The sequence below is a fragment of the Haemaphysalis longicornis genome, unplaced genomic scaffold, assembly GCF_048455015.1.
Source record: "Haemaphysalis longicornis isolate Haplotype H1 unplaced genomic scaffold, Haemaphysalis longicornis Haplotype H1 scaffold_10, whole genome shotgun sequence".
Taxonomy (NCBI): Eukaryota; Metazoa; Arthropoda; class Arachnida; order Ixodida; family Ixodidae; genus Haemaphysalis; species Haemaphysalis longicornis.
The window spans coordinates 154,613,571-154,635,537 of NW_027526204.1; the positions used below are offsets into that span (position 1 = coordinate 154,613,571).

The 21,967-nt window shown below is 49.0% G+C and overlaps 1 protein-coding gene across 1 annotated transcript; it reads right to left on the reverse strand.

Annotated features, from left to right (window-relative positions):
* Positions 1-15,280: 15,280 nt before the first annotated feature.
* On the reverse strand, positions 15,281-20,729 carry LOC144160158 (uncharacterized). The gene is made up of 3 exons (XM_077691755.1): positions 20,466-20,729; positions 15,680-15,814; positions 15,281-15,385 (listed from the first exon to the last, which is right to left on the reverse strand). The coding sequence occupies exons 1-3, from the start codon at positions 20,622-20,624 to the stop codon at positions 15,281-15,283; spliced, it is 399 nt and encodes a 132-aa protein (XP_077547881.1). The 5' UTR covers positions 20,625-20,729.
* Positions 20,730-21,967: the final 1,238 nt, after the last annotated feature.

A 21,967-nucleotide genomic window follows, 5' to 3' on the forward strand; every position in this document is an offset into this window, starting at 1 on the left:
TGCGCGCGCGAGTAGCCTGGGAGAAGGCCCTTACATCGAAGGGCTAGGAGGACAGGCAACCACTTTTACTGCGAGGCAGCGTATACATTTAACCCGCCATCGTGTCCGCGTCAGCAGAAAACTTCCAGGCTACCACTGGCTGCACCCAGCCTACACAGGCAAACTACTGGCACCGCCAGGGTCCGAACCTGGGCCCTAATGGAGAAGCGGAGCGAGAGCCCGTCGTCTTGCCGACTAAGCTACGCCCACACGTGCAGACGGTGGCCTGTGGAAGTGGAGGGCGCTTTTTGGAGGCGGCACATGAAACAATAGTGAGGGGGAGCCAGTAAGGGAGCCGCCCTTCTCTTCGAAAGACGCTCCTCTCCGTTCTCTTTCTGCCCTTCCTTTCACTGCTCTTCCCTTCCCCGGCGAGACCTCTGCTGAGAAGCAAAACTTCGCCATGTCACTATTACCCGCTCAATAAACTCTTCTCTTCTCTGCCGACGCTGCTGCGTTCGGGACGCCGCCCCGGCGAATCATTCCCAGGTAACGGCTGGCAGAGTCTCTGGTTTCACTCTTTGTAGAGTCACGAGTGTCAATTCGAGTTACGCCGCATGGGTAGTCGTTGTGGGCGTCGTTTACAGCTTCGCAGTCCAACCACCTGCACAACGTGAAATTCTTTTTGTGGAGTGTACTATGTCCTCTAGCTCACATGAAAGTCAGCGTTTTATATAGCGGGTTAACTGGATGAAATTTCTAAATAAATTGGCAGAAATTATTTTAATTCGGCAAGATCCGAAACATGGCGCCATGTAGCGTGCAACAGAACATTGGCGCCGCCCTCATGGGCACACACGGTGGGCAGCCGAGCAGACGGCCCTGGTGTTGTCGCGGAGAGACGGTGACTTCGTGGCGGTGAACATGAACTGTTGCGGCGTCGTGAACTGTGCACATTCTTGCGCTAATTGCCCGCCTGAAGCGAAGTTTTTTCCGTTTTCAACACGGCCATGCCTTCAGGACCAGCGAACGCAATGGATATGCTGTGTGCGCTGCGTGAAGTAAGTGGTTGTTGACATCTTCGTCCCACTATGTCCGTGTGCGGAAGACGATTGTAATTTTTTTTTTTTTACCTAGAGCCGATGGAACTGAATGGCAGCAATCGAAGTGGGCAAGAATATGCAGTCCCGACTTCGTTGGCGGTAAACCATTGACGGATCCAAATCGTTGTCATATGCGCCTACGATTTTCCCGCCGGTCTACCACAAAAGGCCTACGATCGCTGGAGACAGACTTCCGTTATAAAAGTTCACTCTGTTTCCTCTATACCTTCTTATCAGCTAATTATTTTCGTGTGTGGGAATCACGTAAGCCGTTCCCAGCTGATAGAATGAGTGTGCAATTGGTTGGCGACTACGAGCATCACTGTTACCCCCTATGGCGTCTCTACTGCGTGGAATTTGTTTTTTCGAGTCGTCGCGCTTTTCGATCACTCGCTGCAGCCTGCGAGCAACCGTATTTATTGATCAGCTGTACGTACCGTCGTTTACTAGCGACAGCGACAGCGCACGCCAGCCAAGTCACCGATGCCAATGATTTGGGTAAAAAAAAAAAGAGAGTCCGAGGGGGGTACTTGCTTGCCAGCTGTGTCGCGTTTGGTGCGCGCGATTTGTTTCGTTCTTGTTCATTGCGCCGAATGAAGAGTAAGCACAGCTCTACTGCACACAAACAACCAACAATCTTCTTCTTTTTGTTTTTATGCTTTAATATATCGGTGCGGTGCAGGAGAAAAGAAAAGGCCCAGTGGAAAGGGGGCATAGAGCGCTCATAAAATTTCGTAAGGTGTTCTGACACAGAAATACCACCCCTGGCTAAGACCCCTGGTTAGAATACACTTGTTGCGCGTAATGCTCACACGTGTAGGGCGTTTTTGCAGAGGTTGGGCGTGATGCAAAAAAGACAACCTAAAAGGGCATGCCAACTTCAACTATCAACTTCATCTATCAACTTCAATTGGCATGTGCGTGCTTTAGAACTGCTTTCATTCCGCAACCTTTAAATATTTGGAACGATAAATCTGCACCGTGAAGCTAATAACAAATACTATTTGCGAAGTATTCGTAGTTTCGAATATTCGCACACCCTTGCTTTTCCCCCCTGGCTGGCTGGCTGGTTGGCTGGCAGGCGCTTTGCGTACAGTTTTCTATCCACTGTATATCCTAACGTGGAAGATTGAGCAACTTGGTGAGGCATGACGAAAACATAAGCAGCGCGAAAGGTGAGTGCGAGAGTTGTTAAAGGAGGATGTTTCAGCGTTTTTATATTAAGAGCGAAAGTCCAACGCTTACACCCGTAAGCAGCAACGAGAAACCTAAACCCGGTGGTGTACGGTAAATCGGGGCGGCTAAAAAACACGCAAGTCGGGACTTTCAAGGTGGCGTCCGAGCGAAGTAAACATCTTTCCCGTTACGCATATCGTTCAGCTGAACGCTCACTTCGTTAAACAGGCTTGAACAGAACAAAAACGCGCTCTTTCTTTATGAAGACAGAGCGCGCGCTGGTTCCCACGCACAAGGACACCGATAGGAACTGTTTGTATTCGCTAGACGAAGATGGACGGACTACTTGCGTCGATCGGTCGCGTTAACCTTCGCTAATTTACAATGAGGCAGCGCTTAAAATGGAATAATAGTGGTTACACGCATGAGTTGTGGCGGCGTAAGCCTCCTTGTTCACGCTTGGCGTATGCAGCCACCCTCGGCAATTAACGGTACAATGTGCGCCTTTTTCTTCACTGGAGCCAATAAAAAAATTGGCCGCGTATCTGCTCCTTTCGTTGCAAATGACGTCAAAAGACGATAGACTTTATCGGCTTTTGCGAAGTAAATGCCTCCCTTCGCTTTACCGCTCACCTCTCACGTTGTTCCTCTTGCGTCGCGCTCCTTCCAAGGTAAAGACGCCAAATGTTTGCTTAAGTCATTTTAAATTTCCCGCGTTCCACTGCTAAAAAAACCGGGTGTCTCGATGCCAACGCTGCCGTACGGCGAAGACGCGCGTTAAACGAGGCGCCCTACTTCAACGTTTATAGAACCGCGTTTCCCTACTCCACGTGCGTTGCAAGCAGAACGTGGAAACTATCTAGTGGAACCTTGCGTAACAGTTGCCGGTTGCTTTCTTAAAATGGCGCCAGAAGCTATTGGCGGTGAGCTCGACCACGGGCGGCGCTGCGAAGCGCGCCTCCGTGACGTCGGCTTAGGGACTCGCATTTGTCGTCTGCTTCACTCGGGCTCGCTCTCCCTGCTGTTTCTTTATGCTCGGTTGGCGTCTGGTGCTTGTTCGCACCAGATTTTGCGTGTGCGTAACTTTTTATCATAGTAAAACACTTGAAATCGCATACACCAGCTGAAGGCGCTATTTAAAGTATAATTTTTGATACCGCTGCGAAAGAAACATTGCCGGCGCCACCCCAGTTTTTGCAACGCCGGCCCTGTGCGGAGCGCGAAGAGTTGGAGTAAGCGTCAGCTTCAGTGTTCAGAAATCTTTAGAACAAAGGGAGCCGCCAGCTGCTAATAACCTACATCAGCGAAAAAGCAAGACCAAAACAAATACCAGGCCTTCGCGGCTGTCGGATTTGCCAGAAGGCATTACGATTCCCGGTAGTCATATGAAAGAAAAAAGTTTTTGCGACCTCGCCGAACGATCGAAAGTATTATATCTCATCACTTTACGTTGTAATAGCATGAAAGTATGCCGACATGCACTATGGGCCGCAAAACCTTTAGGTTGAGTTACAGATAACCTAGTTTCACTAAATAACCTTATTTAGTGACACTAAGATAACCCACTGTGTGTTGGTTTTATACTAGGCTTCTAACCAGTATGGAGGTTTATTGAGCAAAACGAGTAACGTCTATGGTAAAGTACAGTAACATTATGTTTGTTCAGACCAGGAGGGAAATTTGGTACATTTCTCACAGCCTTATCTCCCCAATATTCAGATATGCGACATTGGGAAACTGCGCTCAAGAGTAGGAGGGGGCGGAGGGGAAAACTTAATTTACCAGTAAAATCGGACTAATTAGTGGGCCGGGTCCTCAGTCCAGGACAAGAGAGTAAGAGTAATTTTCTTGGATTCATAGAACGCCATCCTGGGTAGACTAGGATTAGTTTCTTTGGAAGGGGTAACAAGAAATAAAGAAATCTTTGGAAATATTCGTCGGTTTCGATTCTTCTTATATATGCACGTATACCATTCATTGCGTTGGTTACCTAGTATATCACACCTTTAACACCGTAATCATGTCATAATTGTTTGGGTTGAAAGTCAGCTCGTTATGATAACGATGGTTACGGTAGAAATTCGGAGCTCAAAAGCCGCCTTCGAGTACTCTGGACAAAGTACATTGTCTGGAGCGCGATCGCGGTGGCGTAGAACAAACCTTTTCATTTTATTTGCATGTGAATAAACAACGCACGGAGAGAACATGCATCTTCTCGCACGCAGCCATAAAGAAAGCGAATTTGTGAAGAAGGAAATGTATGCCATACAGCCTGAAAAAAAAAAATATCCACACGACCTTTGTGATCCTCCCCAGCATCCAAAAACCTACTAATAAACGTTTGTGACGGTGCGGAAAAAATAATGCGCTGAGCACAGTAAAACAACAACAACAACAACAAAAAAACATCAACCTGATACAAGTCAAAAACGAAAGAAATAGGCAGCCGCTTTATTTCCTGCAATGCAATGTGCGTGTAGGGGCCCTCTGCTTGGCACGTAGCATTAGACTGTTCAGTCTTCATCAGAGCATCCCAAAAATATTGTATCGAAACCTACGAATTTTGAATAATTATCGAGGTGCTCTGAGCGCTGAACCTCGCATATAAGCTAGAAATGACAAGTTGCACACGATCTTCTGACCGTTGCTCAGAAGAAAGTTATTCTCTCTCTCCTCGTGTGTTGCAAACTTGTGGGGGATACAGCTTGAAATTATTAATGTGTCAGAGGCTGGTAAAAATACCTGAATTACTATAAATGCGCTTTTTGATGCACTAAAGCATCAAAGCGGATGGAGGTGGTGGTGGTGGTAAACTTTATTCACAAAGGTAGGAGAGGAGGGGGTGGGGTCAAGGGTGGAATCCTATTCGCCGCGAGCTCGACATGTAGGTGGCGACAGCGTCGCGCTGCTAGTGTGGATGCTCCGCTGAGCGGCCCGTAAGAATACACACTGTGGGCGCGCTTCGTGCCTTTTTCCCGCGCTATGTGCGCACGAAAGGTGCAAACAAGAGTGGTATGCTGTAGTTCGGTTCCTCAACGTTCAATGTATAGCATGGAAGCGGCAGTCAGTTTTCATTACTACGCCAAAAAAAGCGACGACTCATCGGGAATATCAGAATGGCCGTAATTGTGACAATGAACTTGTACACTGTGGCTCGTAGCAAGCTCGATCTTTCCAGACTACGGCTTTGAGCCTTCAATAAAGGCATAAATAGAAACAAATCAGGAAGCATCGATCTCTGAAATTCAGTTTACAACGGCAATCTCATTGGCTTTCACTGGCAGCATGACGCATTCTTGCATTTGTGGGATGCCCTGAAATGGTAACATCACCTATCTCCCACGACATTCTTTCTAAGAGCTTACGACATTTTTTCTGTGTTCGAAAGGCAACATAAAATTACTGAATTTTGATCAGCGCAGGGATATAAATGTAACCGCTCTAACGGGTCTTCCAAATGAAATTTTTACGACTCTGAAGGAAGGTTTGATGAATAACGGTTTCGGATCACTTATTTACGGCTTTCGTCGCAAGTGAACTTGCGAATTGAATTGTCAAAACGCACGCAGTACAAGCAACATCTCATGTTTAGCTAGATTTTCGCAAAGTGACAAGCAGGTTTACAGTGTGCAAACCAAGCTTCTGGGACCAAGTTTCTGTTACGGCGGCTCTGTTGACCATTTGCGTTCCTTTTAAAATCTAACAGGTGCCTGCAACAGCGAGATGTGTTTGCATTTTTGCGTATAAGGTCGCTTACGAACCCTAAAGATGGCAATAAATGAAGTTGTGCTATTGCAGATGTAGTAAAACATTTCCTTCTTATTTCTCGTTGCGAATCAGCGCAACGGGTTCCCGGTAACTACTTTGTTTTGTACACTGAATATCGCCTTTGTCTTGGCATTTAATTCTTGAGGATAGGTTAAAAAATGAAATTCTGTGCATTTAGTTTTTTTTCGGGAAGAGGGGGGGGGGGGGGGGGCGGTCCTGCCAACGTTGCAAGAGCAGCGAGAAGAGAGCGCATGTAACGCGAAAAGCCAAACTATATGGTTATCAGTATTACTTACAATCGAAACTACACTAGGCGTCGTGTTCTGTAGCGGTGAAAAAGCAGTACGTATTTTTAAAACTGATTAATCCCCTTTGGCCCGGGATTGTCCAGGAATTGTGGCTCGCCTTTTTCAAAATTGTATTGAAAGCAAGCATTGTGGGAAAAATTAAAAAAAAAAAAAACAGCGAGTCATGGCACACACCCCTCACACATGTGGGCAACAACGTGCATTATATTACGCGTTTTCTCCTCTTTCTTTAAACTTAGGTCATTAGGCATTTGGTTATGCTGAGTGAGACACGTTTCTGGACAAGGTGATTCATGTCGGATTTGAAAATGATATATATGAACATGACACACGAAATGCCACATGACAGGCGCAAACTCACAACTGCTTAATTTTACCGCAGAATCCCCCTAAATACTCTTGCGCAGCCATAGAAACGTATTTTAAATAGCAACTCGATACAGTTGAATAAATGTTTATTCCTCCTCCTCAGTATAAACGACTGTCCAAAAATGGTATTTATTTTAGAAAAGGTACGAGAAGGACACGATCACACAGGCGCTTGCGGGTGTAAAATACGTGTCTGGTAATGTATGGGCGATAGGGCACGGGTCGTGTGCAGTGTAAATGTTTTTGTTTGTTTCTTCTTTCTATAAGGACACAGCGCAATTTTACAAGGGTGTGGAATTTGCCCGCGTATGCACAGGCCTTGTCGCTTCTTACCCGTTTCGCGTACTAAACTTTTATCCTTTAAATAATCACCACGCCACCTTCAAAAAGCACCCTTCGAAGTTCCCGAAACGGCAGACGACTGCACTCAACAATAAGAAAAGTGCAATGTGTGGAAGCAATGTTTATAACACGTTTCACACTCAAGCGGTGACCAGGGCGAAGATGTTTCGTGGAATTAAACCAGCGCATTAACCCGCAACGGCCGCTGATTATCGTGTTTCTAGAGGAAATGCGCAAGCAGAGATAACTATGTCATTGCTTACTGCCAAACGAGCACACATATATTGGTTGTTTTGTCGTGTGCAGCACGCGTCTTGCGCCGTACGCAACGTGAAAAAGCAGACGACGCGAGAGCGCCATCCACACTAGGAGCGGTTCGTCCCGCCGCCGCCAGGGGCCGACTGTGTTCGCGCTCGGGGCGGGCCTCCTGCGCTGCCCAGGGGGCGCTGCGCAAGCGGCTTCAGGGCAGTACTTCCGGGTAGTACAAAACTGCGCGGGTCCCATAGGATCCCGTGTTGACAGAAGCAAAATAAGCTCGACGCTCCCGATTATTTTGCAACGTGGTCACCAGCTCATCCCCGACGCGTCAGATATATTTCAGCGATCAACTTGGCATTAGGGGAAAAAGCTTTGCAGCGCTAAACACGTTTACAGCGCCGACGAAAGTGCCGGGACCGTTGCGGCGTCTGTTACTCGCAGGTTCACCGATCGATGGTCGTACGAAGTGAAATATTAAGTAAAATTTCTAGTTTAAACTAATACTCTAGGTGACAAAGACTTCTCAAAAACAGCCGATCAAAAAAGAAGAGTGACTCAATCGGCGATGATCGCGCTTTAAAAAGCCAGCGAGTCCGACGGACCGCAGGCTCGCCTGCTGCGGTGCGCCGCTCTTTTGCGTACCTGCACACTATGCGTGCGCTTTCAACAGTGCTCGTTTGCGTCGCCGTTACGAATACATGGTGCAGCGTTAGCTTGCCGTTTTGTTGCGTGTCTCAGTGACAAAATGCCGCGACCGTCAGAAGCGTGAAATCTGTTTTCGATTCCGAAATTAGTGGCCGTAAAACAAAGTTGTCGGGAGAACTAAGAGGCCGCTTGCTTTCCTTGTTTGCTCTCACTTTACTTAATTACGCTCTTGCAGCATACATTCCCAGTTCGCACCTAATAGCCTAGAATCAGGGTCAGCAACGGCTGAGTTCCATGCAGCCTGTGCACAGCCGAGGGCTGGACGGCAAATAGGGGGGGGGGGGGGGGGAGGAGGAGGAGAAGGGGGCTTTGAATGCAAAGAGAAAAAATTCAGCAAATTTCTAATAATATTTGACAATAATCTGGCGAAGTGTGAAGATGGGGGGGGGGGGGGGGGCAATGCAACTGGAGGAAGCCACTTCTCTGTTCTTGTCTCGCTGTCTAACTCCATTTGAAGTCATAACTGGCGTGTCGGCGTACGACCCCTGCACTAGAAAACCAACACAGTGAGTGATGATCGTATAGAAATATTCGGGGCCCCGCGCCGTGTATGCGGCTGTGTTATGTGATGTTATAGAAGTACACATCTCTGCAGGGCGTGTGATTTGGTGCGTGTTTTGCGTCCTTTAATAGCGCTTAATTGGTTTATTTAATTGGCGCTATTGCCCCACCTACTCGCTATGTACCCTGCCGTTCGTAAATCGTGCGGCGTAAAACGTTACGCAAGAATCATTTAGTTTGCGAAAATACGAAAAAAATTTTTTCACTCGTTTCAAAGGCGGTGCCAGGCCAGCAGTGTCAGCTGAGTCGGCTGCGCAATTCTTGCGTTCGCTTGCATGCTCCCGATGAAGCAACATTTGCAGTTACCTCAGGATGTAAGATGAGCAGCCTTCCGTGTTTATGCTACTCGTGAACTTTCCTTTGTCGACCGCGCGCAAGAAGAAAAAACTGTAACTGTCGTCAAACAGTTAAACCACCCGACCTGGCGATATACTGTCCCACGCCGCGACCACCGCGACAGCGCGCTCAAAAGAAAGCCGACAAATCGGCTTCTTTTTGCGGATATTATTTTGTTTAGCCTCTGCAGCTACTTTAGGGGCTATATCATACAGTATGCAGTGATTTAAACACGCCACAAAGCGCCACAACCAACTTTCACTCTGGCTTGTAATTGAAAACACATGGAGGGCGGCGAGGGTCGTCTGCTTTTGTACTACCCAGAGGCGTCGGCCGCTAGGGGCGCTGCATGTCGCCAAAACTCCAGCGCAGGAGGCCTATTTCCAGGACTCCAGTGGCGAAAGCCCCTAGCTTGGCTCTTTCCAGCAGTTCTCGCTGACTGGAGAGGTCCGAGGTGGACAGTGCCGCTTCCCAGGACTCTATTTATGTCTTGTAGTTGTTCTGTTGCCATATGGTCGGGCAGTTCCATATAGTGTGGAAGAGGTCTGCCTTCTGATGGCATTTCTGGCATTCTTCGTTATACTTATCCGGAAACATGAGCGCTAATCTAGACTTATGTGGGTAGGTATTTGTCTGAATTTTCCTAAGATTTCTGGCCTCCTCTGCGTCTAGTAGAAGATGAGGTGTCGGCATTGTTTTTCTGCTTAGTCGGCATAACCGGAGTCGGTCGGTAGCCGCACTGTATGGAGGAAGGGCGTATGAATGCTCAGACTCCCCGCGGTCCATGATTTGCCTCGCGGATGGATGGATGGAAAGGACTTTATTGTGTAAATCCTGCAGTAGGTAAAGCCCGGTTGACGGGCCGACCTCAACGTGGCCGTGCGTTGCATCCTCTTGGGCAGCCCGACTCGACAGGAACCCCTTTGCGGAGTCCGTGCCTTTCGAGCGCCTTGAGAACCTGCTGGATGGCCCACTCTTGATCCGACTTGTTGGTTGAGGTGATGGCGATTTGGAGATCTGCGGGGTATTCTGTGAAGCTGACGCCGTCTTGTATGGCTGCACAGTCCCATAGGATGTGCCAGCGATTGGCCGTACCTTGTTTGCAGATGTCGCACTGTGCGCTCGGATAATCGTCGGGGTACATGTGATGGAGGAGCGCCGGTGTGAGGACCGACGCAGTTTGGAGGCGTCGTAGGTGTACGGCTTCTTCCCTGCTTAGAGATTTGTGGGGTGAGGGGTATAGCTGGCGAGCAGCCCTCATGTTCTTGAGGATTTCTCCATATCCACTCGGTGAGTCTTCAGCCGCCGTCCACCATTCCCACTCCGGACGGGCACTTGCGGTGGGGGCGCGGTGGGTGAGAGCGCGCGCTTCCCTGTGCGCCGTCTCACTGTGGTTCGGTGCATACGGTGAACAATTTCCCGCATGGGCGGGGATCCATCTTAGTTCCTTGCGTAGGCCTGGCGAGATTGCTGTTCGCTCTACAATGCGGGCGGCTTGGGGGTTGATGCGTCCTCTTGCGAAGCCGCTACGTCGATGCGGCCGAGTACGGCAACGGCCGTTACGTGATGGTCGCGATCAACGCCTGCACGGGCCAAGCTACCCAAGCCGCCAGCGCATGCTGCAACAACGCCACTGCGGCCGAAGAGTTGGCTATCGCCCTCGCCATGACCGAACCGGACTGCCTCGCGAGGGAGTCCGCTTTTTCATTTCCTTCCAGTCCCTGATGGGCCGGGGTCCATATTATTTTGTGTTTGCCTTTCGGTGTCAGATGCATTATATTCTTTGCTGTTTTAGGAATTATTCCGCAAATTAGGTTTCTAATTGCTCTCGTGGAGTCAGTAATTATGGTGAGATTTTTTTTTTGTGCTCGCCCCACCTTATGGCCATTAGGATGGCGGTGGTTTCGGCTTCTTGTATGTTCTGTTTGTTGCTCATTAGGAAGTCTAGAGCTTTCCCGTCGCAGTTGACTACCACCGCTGAGGCGTTGCCACGGCTGTTAGTTGCAGCGTAGGTGTAGACTGTGTCCGGGTCTTTGCCGTATGTCTTCCTTATGTATCTTGTTCGTGCTAGTCTTCTTCCTTTGTTGTATGTGGGATTCATTTTTCGGGGAATCGGTGCAATTTTGAGGCTTGCTCTTTGTTGAGGAGAAAGTTCTGTCGTTCTCTGTATGTACTCTGAGTGGAGTGAGTACCCGGCTCTTCTCAGTATTTCTCTTCCAGTCTTGGTATTCAGCAGTCGTTCTTTCTGGGCTTCTAGGAGAGTCTCTGTGACCTCCCGAAAGGTGTTGCACACTCCCAACTTGTAGAATTTCTCATTTGAGGTGTATATGGGAAGACCGAGAGCTGCCTTGTAGGCAGTTCTGATGAGTGCGTCGCCCCTCTCATGTTGATTTGCGTCGATGTGGTGGTACGGTAAGCTGTAAGTAATTCTACTCATGATTAATGCTTGCACCAGCTTGAGAGTGTCTTCTTCTCTCATGCCTTTTCTTGTTATTGTGATTCTTCGGATGGCTCTAGCCAGTTGTTGTGTTGTTTTCTTTAGCTTGTCCAAGGTGGTGGTGGCCTTTGCCTAATATTCTTATCGTTGGTTTGGAGAGAATGTTTTGGTTGTCAATTACTACGCTTCCAGAGGGAATTTCCTCGTTGGAGGGTCTTATTCTAATGAGTTCAGTTTTTTCCGGGGCACATTTTAGGCCATTTCTTCGTATTGGCTTTGTAGCTCGTTGATTGTTTCTTGTAGGATCAGTAGTTTTTCTGAGAGGGTTCCACTTTTGGTCCAGATGGTGATGTCATCTGCGTAGATTGATTTGCCGATGTGTTCTTTCTCTTCTAATTTCTTGGCTATTTCAATCATTGTCAGGTTGAACAGCACTGGGGAGATGATGGCCCCTTGTGGAGTTCCCCTGTTAGGCATTTCGAAAGGTTCGGATCTAGTGTTTCCAATGCCAATCGTGGCTGTTCTGTTTGACAGGAAGTTTCTGATGTAATCATAAACTTTCTTGCCGCATCCTGCCTTTTCAGCTGCCTTCAATATTGCCTCATGCGATACGTAGTCAAATGCCCCTTTCAGGTCCAGGGCTAATACAATTTGATCGTAGTCGTCATTGCGATTGAAGATGTCGTGTCTCAGCTGTAGAAAGGCATCTTGAGTGGATAGTCTACTGCGGAAACCAATACGCCGGTTCTCGTCCGATCAAAGCGGATGATTCGTAGCACAGGCGCTGCTGCCCCTCACAAGCGGAGTGTAGCAGACGACAGCGGAGCGAGTCCCTAAGTTGACGTCAGAGCCAGGGGGCGCCACTCAAACATCTCACCGCCAATAGCTATTGGCGGTGAGCGCGAACACAGGCGGCGCTGCGAAGCCCGCCTCCGTGACGTCAGCTTAGGGATTCTCGAATTTGTCGTCTGCTTCAGTCAGGCTCGCTCTCCCTGCTGTTTCTTTGCGCTCGGTCCACGTCTGATGCTTGTCCGCACCAGAATTGGCGTGTGGGTAACTTTTTATCATAATAATAGGCTTAAAATCGCATACACTAACTCGTGGTATCAATTAAAGTATAGTTTTGGATACCGCTGCGGGAGAAAAATTGCCGGCACCACCCCATTTCTTGCGAAGCCGGTCCTGAGCGGAGCGCGAAGAGTCGGAGCTAGGCGTCAGCTTCTCAAGTAAGCATTCGAACAAAAGGAACAGTCAGCTGCTAATAACCGACAACAGCGAAAATGGAAGACCAAAACAAATTCTAGGCCTTCAAGGCTGTTGGCTTTGACAGAAGGCATTACGATTCCCGGTAATCCCGGTGTTTTACCTTACATAAAGGTAAAACAGTTTTTGCAACCTTGCCGAACGCTCGAACGTGTTTTGTCACATCACTTTACGTTGTCAAGGCATGAAAATTTGCCGACATACACTATAGACTGCAAAAACTGTAGGTTGAGTTCCAAGTAACCCAGTGTGTATATACGCGCGTGCTGATTCTATACCAGGCATCTAACCAGTATGGAGGTTTATTGAGCAAAACGAGTCACGTCTTCGTTAAATTTATAGTAACACGTATGTTTGTTAAGACCTGGAGAGATATTGCGGAACATTTTGCACAGCCATATCTTCCCGATATTCGGAAATGCGTTATAGGAAAACTGCACTCAAGAGGAGGAGGAGGACGAAGAAAGGGAGGAGGGGAAAACTTTATTTAACAATTAAATCGATCTGGTTAGTGGGACGGGTCCTCAGTCCAGGTCAAGAGAGTAAAAGTAATTTTCTTCAAATCATAGAACGCCATCCCGAATAGAATAGGATTTGTTCTTCGCGCCTGGAAGGGTTGTCTTCTCGTTCTTCTTCTTCGGCGGTTCCCCTACGGGAAGATGACGACGGTGGTTGGACGCGAACTTATCTCGTGATGGATTCTTTGGTTGGCCAATCCCTAGGGGCATCCTGCCACAATCAGCATCAGAGGCGCTGCGGACGGGGCTGGTTGAGCTGCAAGGCGCGTGGCGCTTCCCGCCACAGCTTTCCCACGGGAAATTCAGAATCCCCCTCTAAAGTTTTCAGTTCGTCGTTTCCGTTGACGTTCAGCTTCGCGTGCCTTCGTTGTATCAGTAGCTTCTTGACGTAGTTTGAATGAGTCAAGGACATAAGGCGCGTTCGTAGCACTTGCTCCTATCCCGGATTTGTAGCGTAGTGGGAAGAGCACCGCGAACCTCCCGTTGCGGCCAGAGAGTCGTGGGATCGAAACCGGGCGCCGCTAACTATTTCTTTGGTACTGACTACAGTGACGGGGCCCGTCGCTTTAAAATCTGCACTACAGTGACGGGGCACCCTCAGCCGATTAGCCGCTGTATGTCGTTCAGCCGCTGACTACGGACGCTGTATTCCGTGGTTCGATTCTCGCATCGTGTTTTTGTGTGTGTGTGTGTGTGGCCGCATGGTTAGCGTTTTGTAACAGCAAAACAATTCACGCGGTGAGAGCAGTCGGTCTTGGTTTTTTACTCAAGCGGCCGAACCGCTCCCGCTCACTGGAGCCAAGGACGACGTAGCCATCGCCAGTTACGCCCGATGTCCTGTAATTATTACCAGTGATTAATAATTAACAGTGACTCTGGCTAGTCAGTGAGCGGAAGCGGTTTGGCCGGTTAGGTAAAAATCAAGACCGACTGCTCTCGCTGAAATATTGTGAAGCGGGCGTCGGGTGGCGGCTTGAAGATACATTCGGATAGAGCTAGAGTTAGTCCGACCATCTGTAATTATTAATAATGATTAATAATTATCAGTGATTCTGGCTAGTCAGTGAGCGGTAGCGGTTTTGTCGGTTGGGTAAAAATCAAGAGAGACTGCTCGCAACGCGAGTTGTGTTTCCTCTGGACGGAACTTAAGGGGGCCCCGTCACTGTAGTGCAGATTTTAAAGTGACGGGGCCCCGTCACTGTAGTCAGTACCATTTCTTTTTTTTATAGTGTAGTATCGCGGAGCTGTGGGTGTAAGGAGGAGAGTTGCGCATGCACAGTGAGCGTGTGGACGGCGCCGCCATCAACGACGGAGGACCAGGCGAGCCTAAGAAATGCTCCGCATTTAAAATACTGCAGGGAAGCCTACGCATTTTGAATACTTATCGAGAAGCTCTGATCGCTGATCCTCGCGAATAAGCAAGAAAGGACGAGTTACACACGATCTTCTTACCGATACTCTGAAGAAAGATGTTCTCTATCTCTTCGTTTGTTGCAAACTTGTGGGGGATACAGCTTCAAATTATTCAGATGCGTCAGAAGCTGGCAAAATAACTGAGTCGCTAGAAATACGCTCTTTAACGCACTACAGCAACGAAGCGGGCGATTTCTAGCCCAGGCACTGTTGCCCCTCACAAGCGGAGTGTAGCAGACGACAGCGGCGCGAGTCCCTAAGCCGACGTCAGAGCCAGGGGGCGCCACTCAAACATCTCACCGCCAATAGTGGCGCGGGCGACAGCAGGCGACGGCGGAGTGACTTATTTTTCTGCAGTTGATGAAGTATTTAATTTCGCAAAAGTCAAGCATGTTGGAATTTTTATAAAGGAACACTGCAAATATCACTTCTGTATTAATTTGTTGTCTCATATTTGCATAATGTCTTGTTCTTTTTCAACAATGTTGACAAGTATGAACATTACACCGGACCAAGACGGGTAGATTTAGCTGTGACTATATAAGACTATTGCGCAGGCGTTGTTTTGCTTTGGCCGGGTGGCTGAATCGAGTCACAGACAGACAGACGGACAGACATACAGACAGACCAAAATTTCTGGGTGTAAGTAGCCCAAGAAAGACTATCGTCTTTAAAAATCCGGAACAGTCGATAGGGCGACATCCAGCCGGTTGGATCGCACTGTTCGCCATCTAGCAGGCGGCTCTCTCACCGCGGGACGACGCCGGCGCCACAGAGTTTCTCACTGGCGGCGCTGCCCAGGCGGAACAGCGCGCCCTCTTCAGGTGTCGCACGCTCCCTGCGCCGTTTCCACTGCAATGTCCGACTCAAAAACCGCGCAAGGAAATAGGAAGGATGCAGCCCATGTCTTGCTTCAGCTGGGGACAACGCTACGTCTTTTCATCTCCCGTACAGTTGCCGCATATGGCTCACGGCCATGGTTGCCCGCATTTCTTTTGGCAACACAGTTGATCTAAAAGTTCCGCTGTCAGAGAAACTGTTTCGGTTCGAGCGGTGCCCTTTCGCTCAGGGTTGACTCCCTGCAGTGAGTGCACCCCCGCGCAGGCGGCGGCCGACGCGGCACTGGCAAGCGCAGCTAGCTCGTACCTTGTGCAGGCCAGCGGTGTCCGTGACGAGGAGCGAACGGACGCCTCGTTTCTGAAGGAAGTCGAGGTACTTCTTGAAGCGCTCGGGCTTGTCTGGGCCCCATGTTGGCTTCGCACGCAGTGCCGTGCCAAAGTCCTGCGTCGCACGGCCTGTCTGTACTTCGGCGTGGCGTCTTACAGAACACCTCTCGCGTAATCATTTTGAGCTAAGGTGTCTGTAACCTCGGTTAGGGTTCGGTTAGCGTTCCGGAACCATTTTCCATTATGTCAGCGCATGTATTTAGTTACTACGCTGAACTACCACGCACTCACGCTTGACGCACAGGCTAGCGATAGTGCAGTGATACGCAGAATTCTATCATCATCATCATCAGCAGCAGCAGAAGCATGAGCCTATCTACGCCCACTGCAGGGCAAAGGCCTCTCCCATTATTCTCCAATTACCTCGGTCCTGTGCCAACTGTGACCAATTTATCCCCGCAAACTTCTTAATCTCATCTGCCCATCTAACTTTCTGCCGCCCCCTGCAGCGCTTGCCTTCTCTAGGGATCCACTCTGTTACCCTTAATGACCAGCGGTTATCTTGCCTTCGCATTACATGCCCTGCCCACGTCCATTTCTTCTTCTTAATCTCTACTAATATGTCCTTAACACGTGTTTGTTCCCTGACCCACTCCGCTCTCTTCTTGTCCCTTAATGTTACACCTATCATTTTCCACTTCATTGCCCAGTGAGTCGTTCTCAATTTAAGCTGAACCCTCTTGGTGAGCCTCCAAGTTTCTGCCCCGTAGGCGAGTACCGGTAAGATGCAGCTGTCATACACTTTCTTCTTCAGTGACAATGGTAGGCTGCTATTCATTATCTGAGAATGTCTGCCGTATGCACCCCACCTCATTCTGATCCTTCTAATTATCTCTACCTCATGGTTGGGATCTGGGGTCACAACTTGGCCTAAGTAGATATATTCGCTTACCACTTCCACTGCCTCGCCACCTATCTCAAACCGCTGTGCTGTCCCGAGGTTATTGATCATTATTTTAGTTTTCTGCATATTAATTTTCAGGCCTACGGTTCTACTCTGTTTGCAAGGACTGAGGCTTGGGCCTGTTGGTTCATGACTTGAAGGAGAGGAACAGCGCAAATTTGACAGACACGAGGACATGTCAAATTTGCGCTGTTCCCCTCCTTCAAGTCTACTCTGTTCATCCAGTGCGGAAAGCATGCTTTGCAATTCGTCCCCCGAGTTACTTAGCAAGGCAATGTCATCAGCAAATCTGAGGTTACTGAGGTATTCTCCATTAACCCTTACTCCCACCTGTTCCCAATCCAACGTTCTTAATACTTCTTGTAAACATGCTGTGAATAACATTAGAGAGATTGTGTCTCCTTGTCTGACACCCTTCCTTATAGGTATTTTACTGCTGTCCTTATGGAGGATGATGGTAGCTGTGGACCTATTGTAGATATCCTCTAGTATTCTTAGATAATGCTCACCTACCCCCTGGTTCCGTAATGCCTGAATGGCTGCTAGGGTTTCGACCGAGTCAAATGCTTTCTCATAATCTATGAAGGCTATATATAGGGGTTCAGTATACTCAGCGCACTTCTCTATCACCTGATTGATCGTGTGAATATGGTCCATTGTTGAATAACCTTTACGGAACCCTGCTTGTTCTTTAGGTTGACTGAAATCTAAGGTTGCAGAAATTCTGTTAGCGATTACCTTGGTAAGTACCTTGTAGACGACTGACAGTAAGATGATCAGCCTGTAATTTTTCAAGTTCTTCATGTCACCTTTCTTATGGATTAGGATGATGTTCGCGTTCTTCCAAGATTCCGGTACTCTTGCCAGTTTTTCAAGTGCAATTTCTCCACCACCCTTCAAGAGGTCTGCTGATATCTGATCCTCACCAGTTGCCTTGCCGCCTTTCATTTCTTTCAAAGCTTTCCTTACTTCTTCGGTCGTTACTGGTGGGATGTGTATCTCCTCTGAACTACTTTCTCTTTCGGCATCATCCTGGATGTCCCGGATACTGTACAGATCCCTATAGAGCGCATCGGCCACTGTGACTATTTTATCCCTATTTGTGATGACATTGCCTTGCTTATCTTTAAGTGCATACATCTGATTTTCCCCCACGCCAAGACGCCTCTTCACAGCTTTCAGGCTACCTCCGTTCTTTACAGCGTATTCGATCCTCTCCATATTATACTTGCGTATGTCAGCTGTCTTGCGCTTATTGATTAACTTCGAAAGCTCCGCTAGTTCTATTCTGTCAGCTGCGGTGGAGATTGTCATGGTTTGCCGTTTCCTAATTAGATCTTTCGTGTCTTGTGAGAGTTTGCCAGTATCCTGTCTAGCCATAGTGCCCCCGACTTCTACTGCACACTCCGTGATAATACGTGTAAGGTTGTCGCTGGCTTCCTGTGTCGTAAGCTCGGCTTCCTCGTTAAGAGCTGAATATCGGTTCTGCAGCGTGATCCTGAAGTCTTATACCTTGCGTCTTACTGTTAGCTCATTTATCGGCTTCTTTCGTACTAGCTTGTTGCGGTCCCTCCTCAAATCAGCCTAATTCGAGATCTTACCATACGGTGGTCACTACACCTTACCCTTCCGAGTACTTCCACATCTTGCACGACGCCAGGGTTATCGCATAATATGAAGTCTATTTCATTTTTATGCTTCCCATTCGGGCTCCCCCAGGTCCACTTCCGACTCTCCCGTTTACAGAAGAAGGTATTCATTATGCGTAGGTTATTCCGTTCTGCAAACTCAACTAGTAGGTCCCCCCTGCTATTTTTACAGCCGAGACCGTAGTTCCCAACTGCCTTGTCTCCAGCCTGATTCTTGCCTACTTTAGCATTGAAGTACCCCATAACTACTGCATACTGTGTTTTTGCTTTAGCCATTGCCGATTCCACATCTTCATAGAAGCGTTCCACTGCTTGGTCGTCGTGGCTGGATGTGGGCGCGTAGCCCTGCACCACCTTGAGCTTGTACCTCTTTTTGAGCCTAATTACAGAAATTGAGCGGAATTCTATATTGCTAGGCAAAAGTAAAATCTGTCATTCCCGTGGGTGCAGAAAACCATTTCGGCGCGAGACTACGCGCATGCGCGAAAGAACCAGGTAGGAGACGAGTCAGAACTAAGGGGAGATAGATTGTCTGCATTTATAGATGACGTACAGGTGCCGTCAGAAGTAATTGGAGCATGGGAACTGTGGCCGATCCGCATAGGAGCGCCGTGTAGCTGCACCGGCGGTAAACGAAAGGTGCAGAACACGCATGCGCGCCTGCCGACGGTGATCGCCCTTCCATAATTCTCAACCCACCTCTTCTAACGAGGCTTCGAGCGTTGTTTGCAGCATGCTGGTCTCAGCGATGGCGCTGATAGCAGAGGCGCTTTCTGGCAACGTTGCTCACACACTTTCAGCGCATGCGATCTGCTGGAGAAGCGTCGCAATCGCAGGGATATGAAGTGACAATTTTTCTTTGCTAATATTTTCGGTGGGTCTGCAATCAGCGCCATCGCCGAGACCAGTATGTTGCGAATAATGCTCGAAGCCACGTTAAAAAAGTGGTTTGGGGAGTATAGATCGTCTATCGGCGTTCGCAGGCACGCATGCGTGTTCCGCGCCTTTAGTTTACCGCCGGTGCAGCTGCACGGCGCTCGTATGCGGTTCGGCCATAGCTCCCGTGCTTCAATTAATTCTGACGGCACCTGTACTCTAGCATCTATCAACGCTGGCAAGGGGGAACTGCGCATTGGAGGGAGCGAAGGAGCGAACACGAGCATCTAGCAGCCAAGCGGGCGCGCAGCGAGCTACGCCTGAAGCACAGCTCAGGCGACTACAGCGGGCAGGGGAGGTGCGGACGGAGCAGCGCCGCACGTTATTTCGAAATCGGCTTTGTTTCGTGCACTCCTTCAACTGCGCACAGATTGGCTAGTCACCATTCTTTACAAAATGGAGGGGCACTGAATTTGTAGGGCGCAGCACTTTGGCGGTCGCTACTGTGGTTTGGCGGCGGCGTCAGCATTGTAACCGAGCGAGCGAAGACAAAGAAAACGGCGGGGGAAAGTGTGGCGGAAGTGTGAGGGGGAAAGTGGCACGCCCTGCTATGGCGTCACCTCAGGCTTTCACCGCTTTCACTGCCTCCCCCTCACACTCGCCATGCGTCGCCGCCGTGGAGCGCCCTCCCCCTCACACTTTTGTCAGGCGATCCTGACATTGGCGCGGGAGGTTTAAAAACGATCTGCAAAACATACTCGGAGGCGCCGACGCGCTGCGGGATAACGGCAGAGTGCGAGATAACGGCAGCCTTGCGTTTGCTGATCACGCTATCACTTCCTGAGAGGCAGCAGATATGCACCGTGACCGAGAAGACTGCAGTTCGTGTTGCGCACAAATCTCGCGCTGCGCACAAATTTTGCGTCAGGGAGTATAGTAATCGTCAGTGATTTTTTAAAAAAACCTGGCCGTAACCATTTTCTGCACATTATTATTATTTTTTGTTCGGAGAGTTCTGCGTTGTGGATGCGTATGGGAATGCTCGGCCGAGATTTGGTGCCTGTGGCTGCGAGCGTACATGCACCTTCGATATGTCGTGCAAGAGTCGCAAGCAGGAGCGTGGCGCTTATGGTTACCACTTGTCTTCAACGATACGCGACGGACGCAACAATTAAGGACGAGAAACGGCGTAGAACGCATGATCTGCCAAGAAATCATCTGGCATAGCAGCCACGTAACGCGCTCCTCAGCCAAGCCAAGCTACACGGGAGACTTACGAAGTTGGCGCCGTAGAGCGTCCAAAGGGCGAACAGCGGTATCTGGAGAAGTCCAAAGGCGGCCACGCCCCATCCGACCGCCTTGCCGACGAACGGGTACTTGTAGCTCTCGAAGTGCAGAGGTGGCTGCTTGCGAAGCACGCCGTACACCACCTGCATCTGCAGTGCACCGGTCGCAAGGTTAAAGGGCGAGACACGGGAGCGGTAAAGGGGGCGTTTACGCACGCGCTTTCCGTCTCCAGAAACCGGTCTGGCAGCGGTGGGAGGGAGCACGCATCAAGGCTGCAGGGCCGGTGGTGAACACGGAAAAAATGCGTGCGGAAACGCTTTGTTCTTCGCACATGTGGCGAGCTTGGAGCGCTCGCATCCGCCGCGCTCATCGCACACCGCAAGGCCCGTAGGCACTCCGCACTCACATGGCCGTCCCGAAGCGCCGTACTGGGCGGCCCAAACTTCCGAGCGCGTAGTGGGGTACCCCGCTTTGAAGCGGGGGAAGCGATGTCGGTGACGTCTCCAGCAAAAGAAATGAAAAACTAGCGAGAGTACAGTGTTTAAAAGTATATAATCCGTTCCCTCTGCAAATGGGCGCACGCGAAGCTGGACTTAACTGAATACGAAAACCACCGAAATTGAAACTCAATGACAGCATAACAAAACTGAAAACACTTCTGCGAAAATCAAAAGGCTATGACCGAAATGAAACCACAAAGCCATCTATCGACCAAAAGAAAACCCTTTCTTTTCGCTGAGCTTTACCCGAACGCAAATGTTTGGTACAGTCAAACCTCCTCAATACGTAGTCGGCCGGGAACGACGTTTAGGTACGCACTTAGCGATGTACGTATTAACTGCCGATGCCAGTTCAGCGGCTACTTACCGACCGGAAAAGAACTACGACACGTTGCTCTCGGACACACACACCCAGGCAGGCTTTATTTGCGGGTAGGCAGCGGAAAATCCGTTATCTTCACTTGCCGCCGTGGTGGCATCTTCGAAGTCGGTAAAAAAACTTGGCAGTAATGAAATTACAGTAATTAAATTACTTTTTGCTGTATTGAGTAATGTAATGAATTACTTTGGAGTGTTTTTAATTTAGTAGCGAAATAAATTTAGTAACGAAATAAAATAACCGTGCCACACGTACACGAAAAATTGATTGGTTGATTGATTGATTGATTGATTGATTGATTGATTGATTGATTGATTGATTGTACGGTTGGACGCGCCGACGCAACGCAGGCGATGAGGCGCGCCGTGGTGGAGGGCTCCGGATTAATTTTGACCACCTGGGTATCTTTAACGTGCACCGAAATCTCGTACACACGGGCATTTTTGCTTTTCGGCTCCACCAGAAAAGCCGCCGCCGCGGCTACACAAAAAAAATGACATTAAGGGCTTAATTCCTTGAGTTTTAATGCCATTAATTCGCTGCTACACGCAAAAATTTAATGCCATTCACTCTAATGTCATTTTTGGTTTAAATAGTTCCGCACAACTCATTC

Bases quoted from the DNA above. Each gene is read 5' to 3' on its own strand.
- LOC144160158 (XM_077691755.1), bottom strand. From the start codon at position 20,624: ATGCAGGTGGTGTACGGCGTGCTTCGCAAGCAGCCACCTCTGCACTTC. The intron at 15,815-20,465 runs GTAAGTCTCCCG...CGTGCGACGCAG, and splicing joins CGCTCTACGGCGCCAACTTC to GACTTTGGCACGGCACTGCG. The intron at 15,386-15,679 runs GTACGAGCTAGC...CGGACATTGCAG, and splicing joins ACACCGCTGGCCTGCACAAG to TGGAAACGGCGCAGGGAGCG.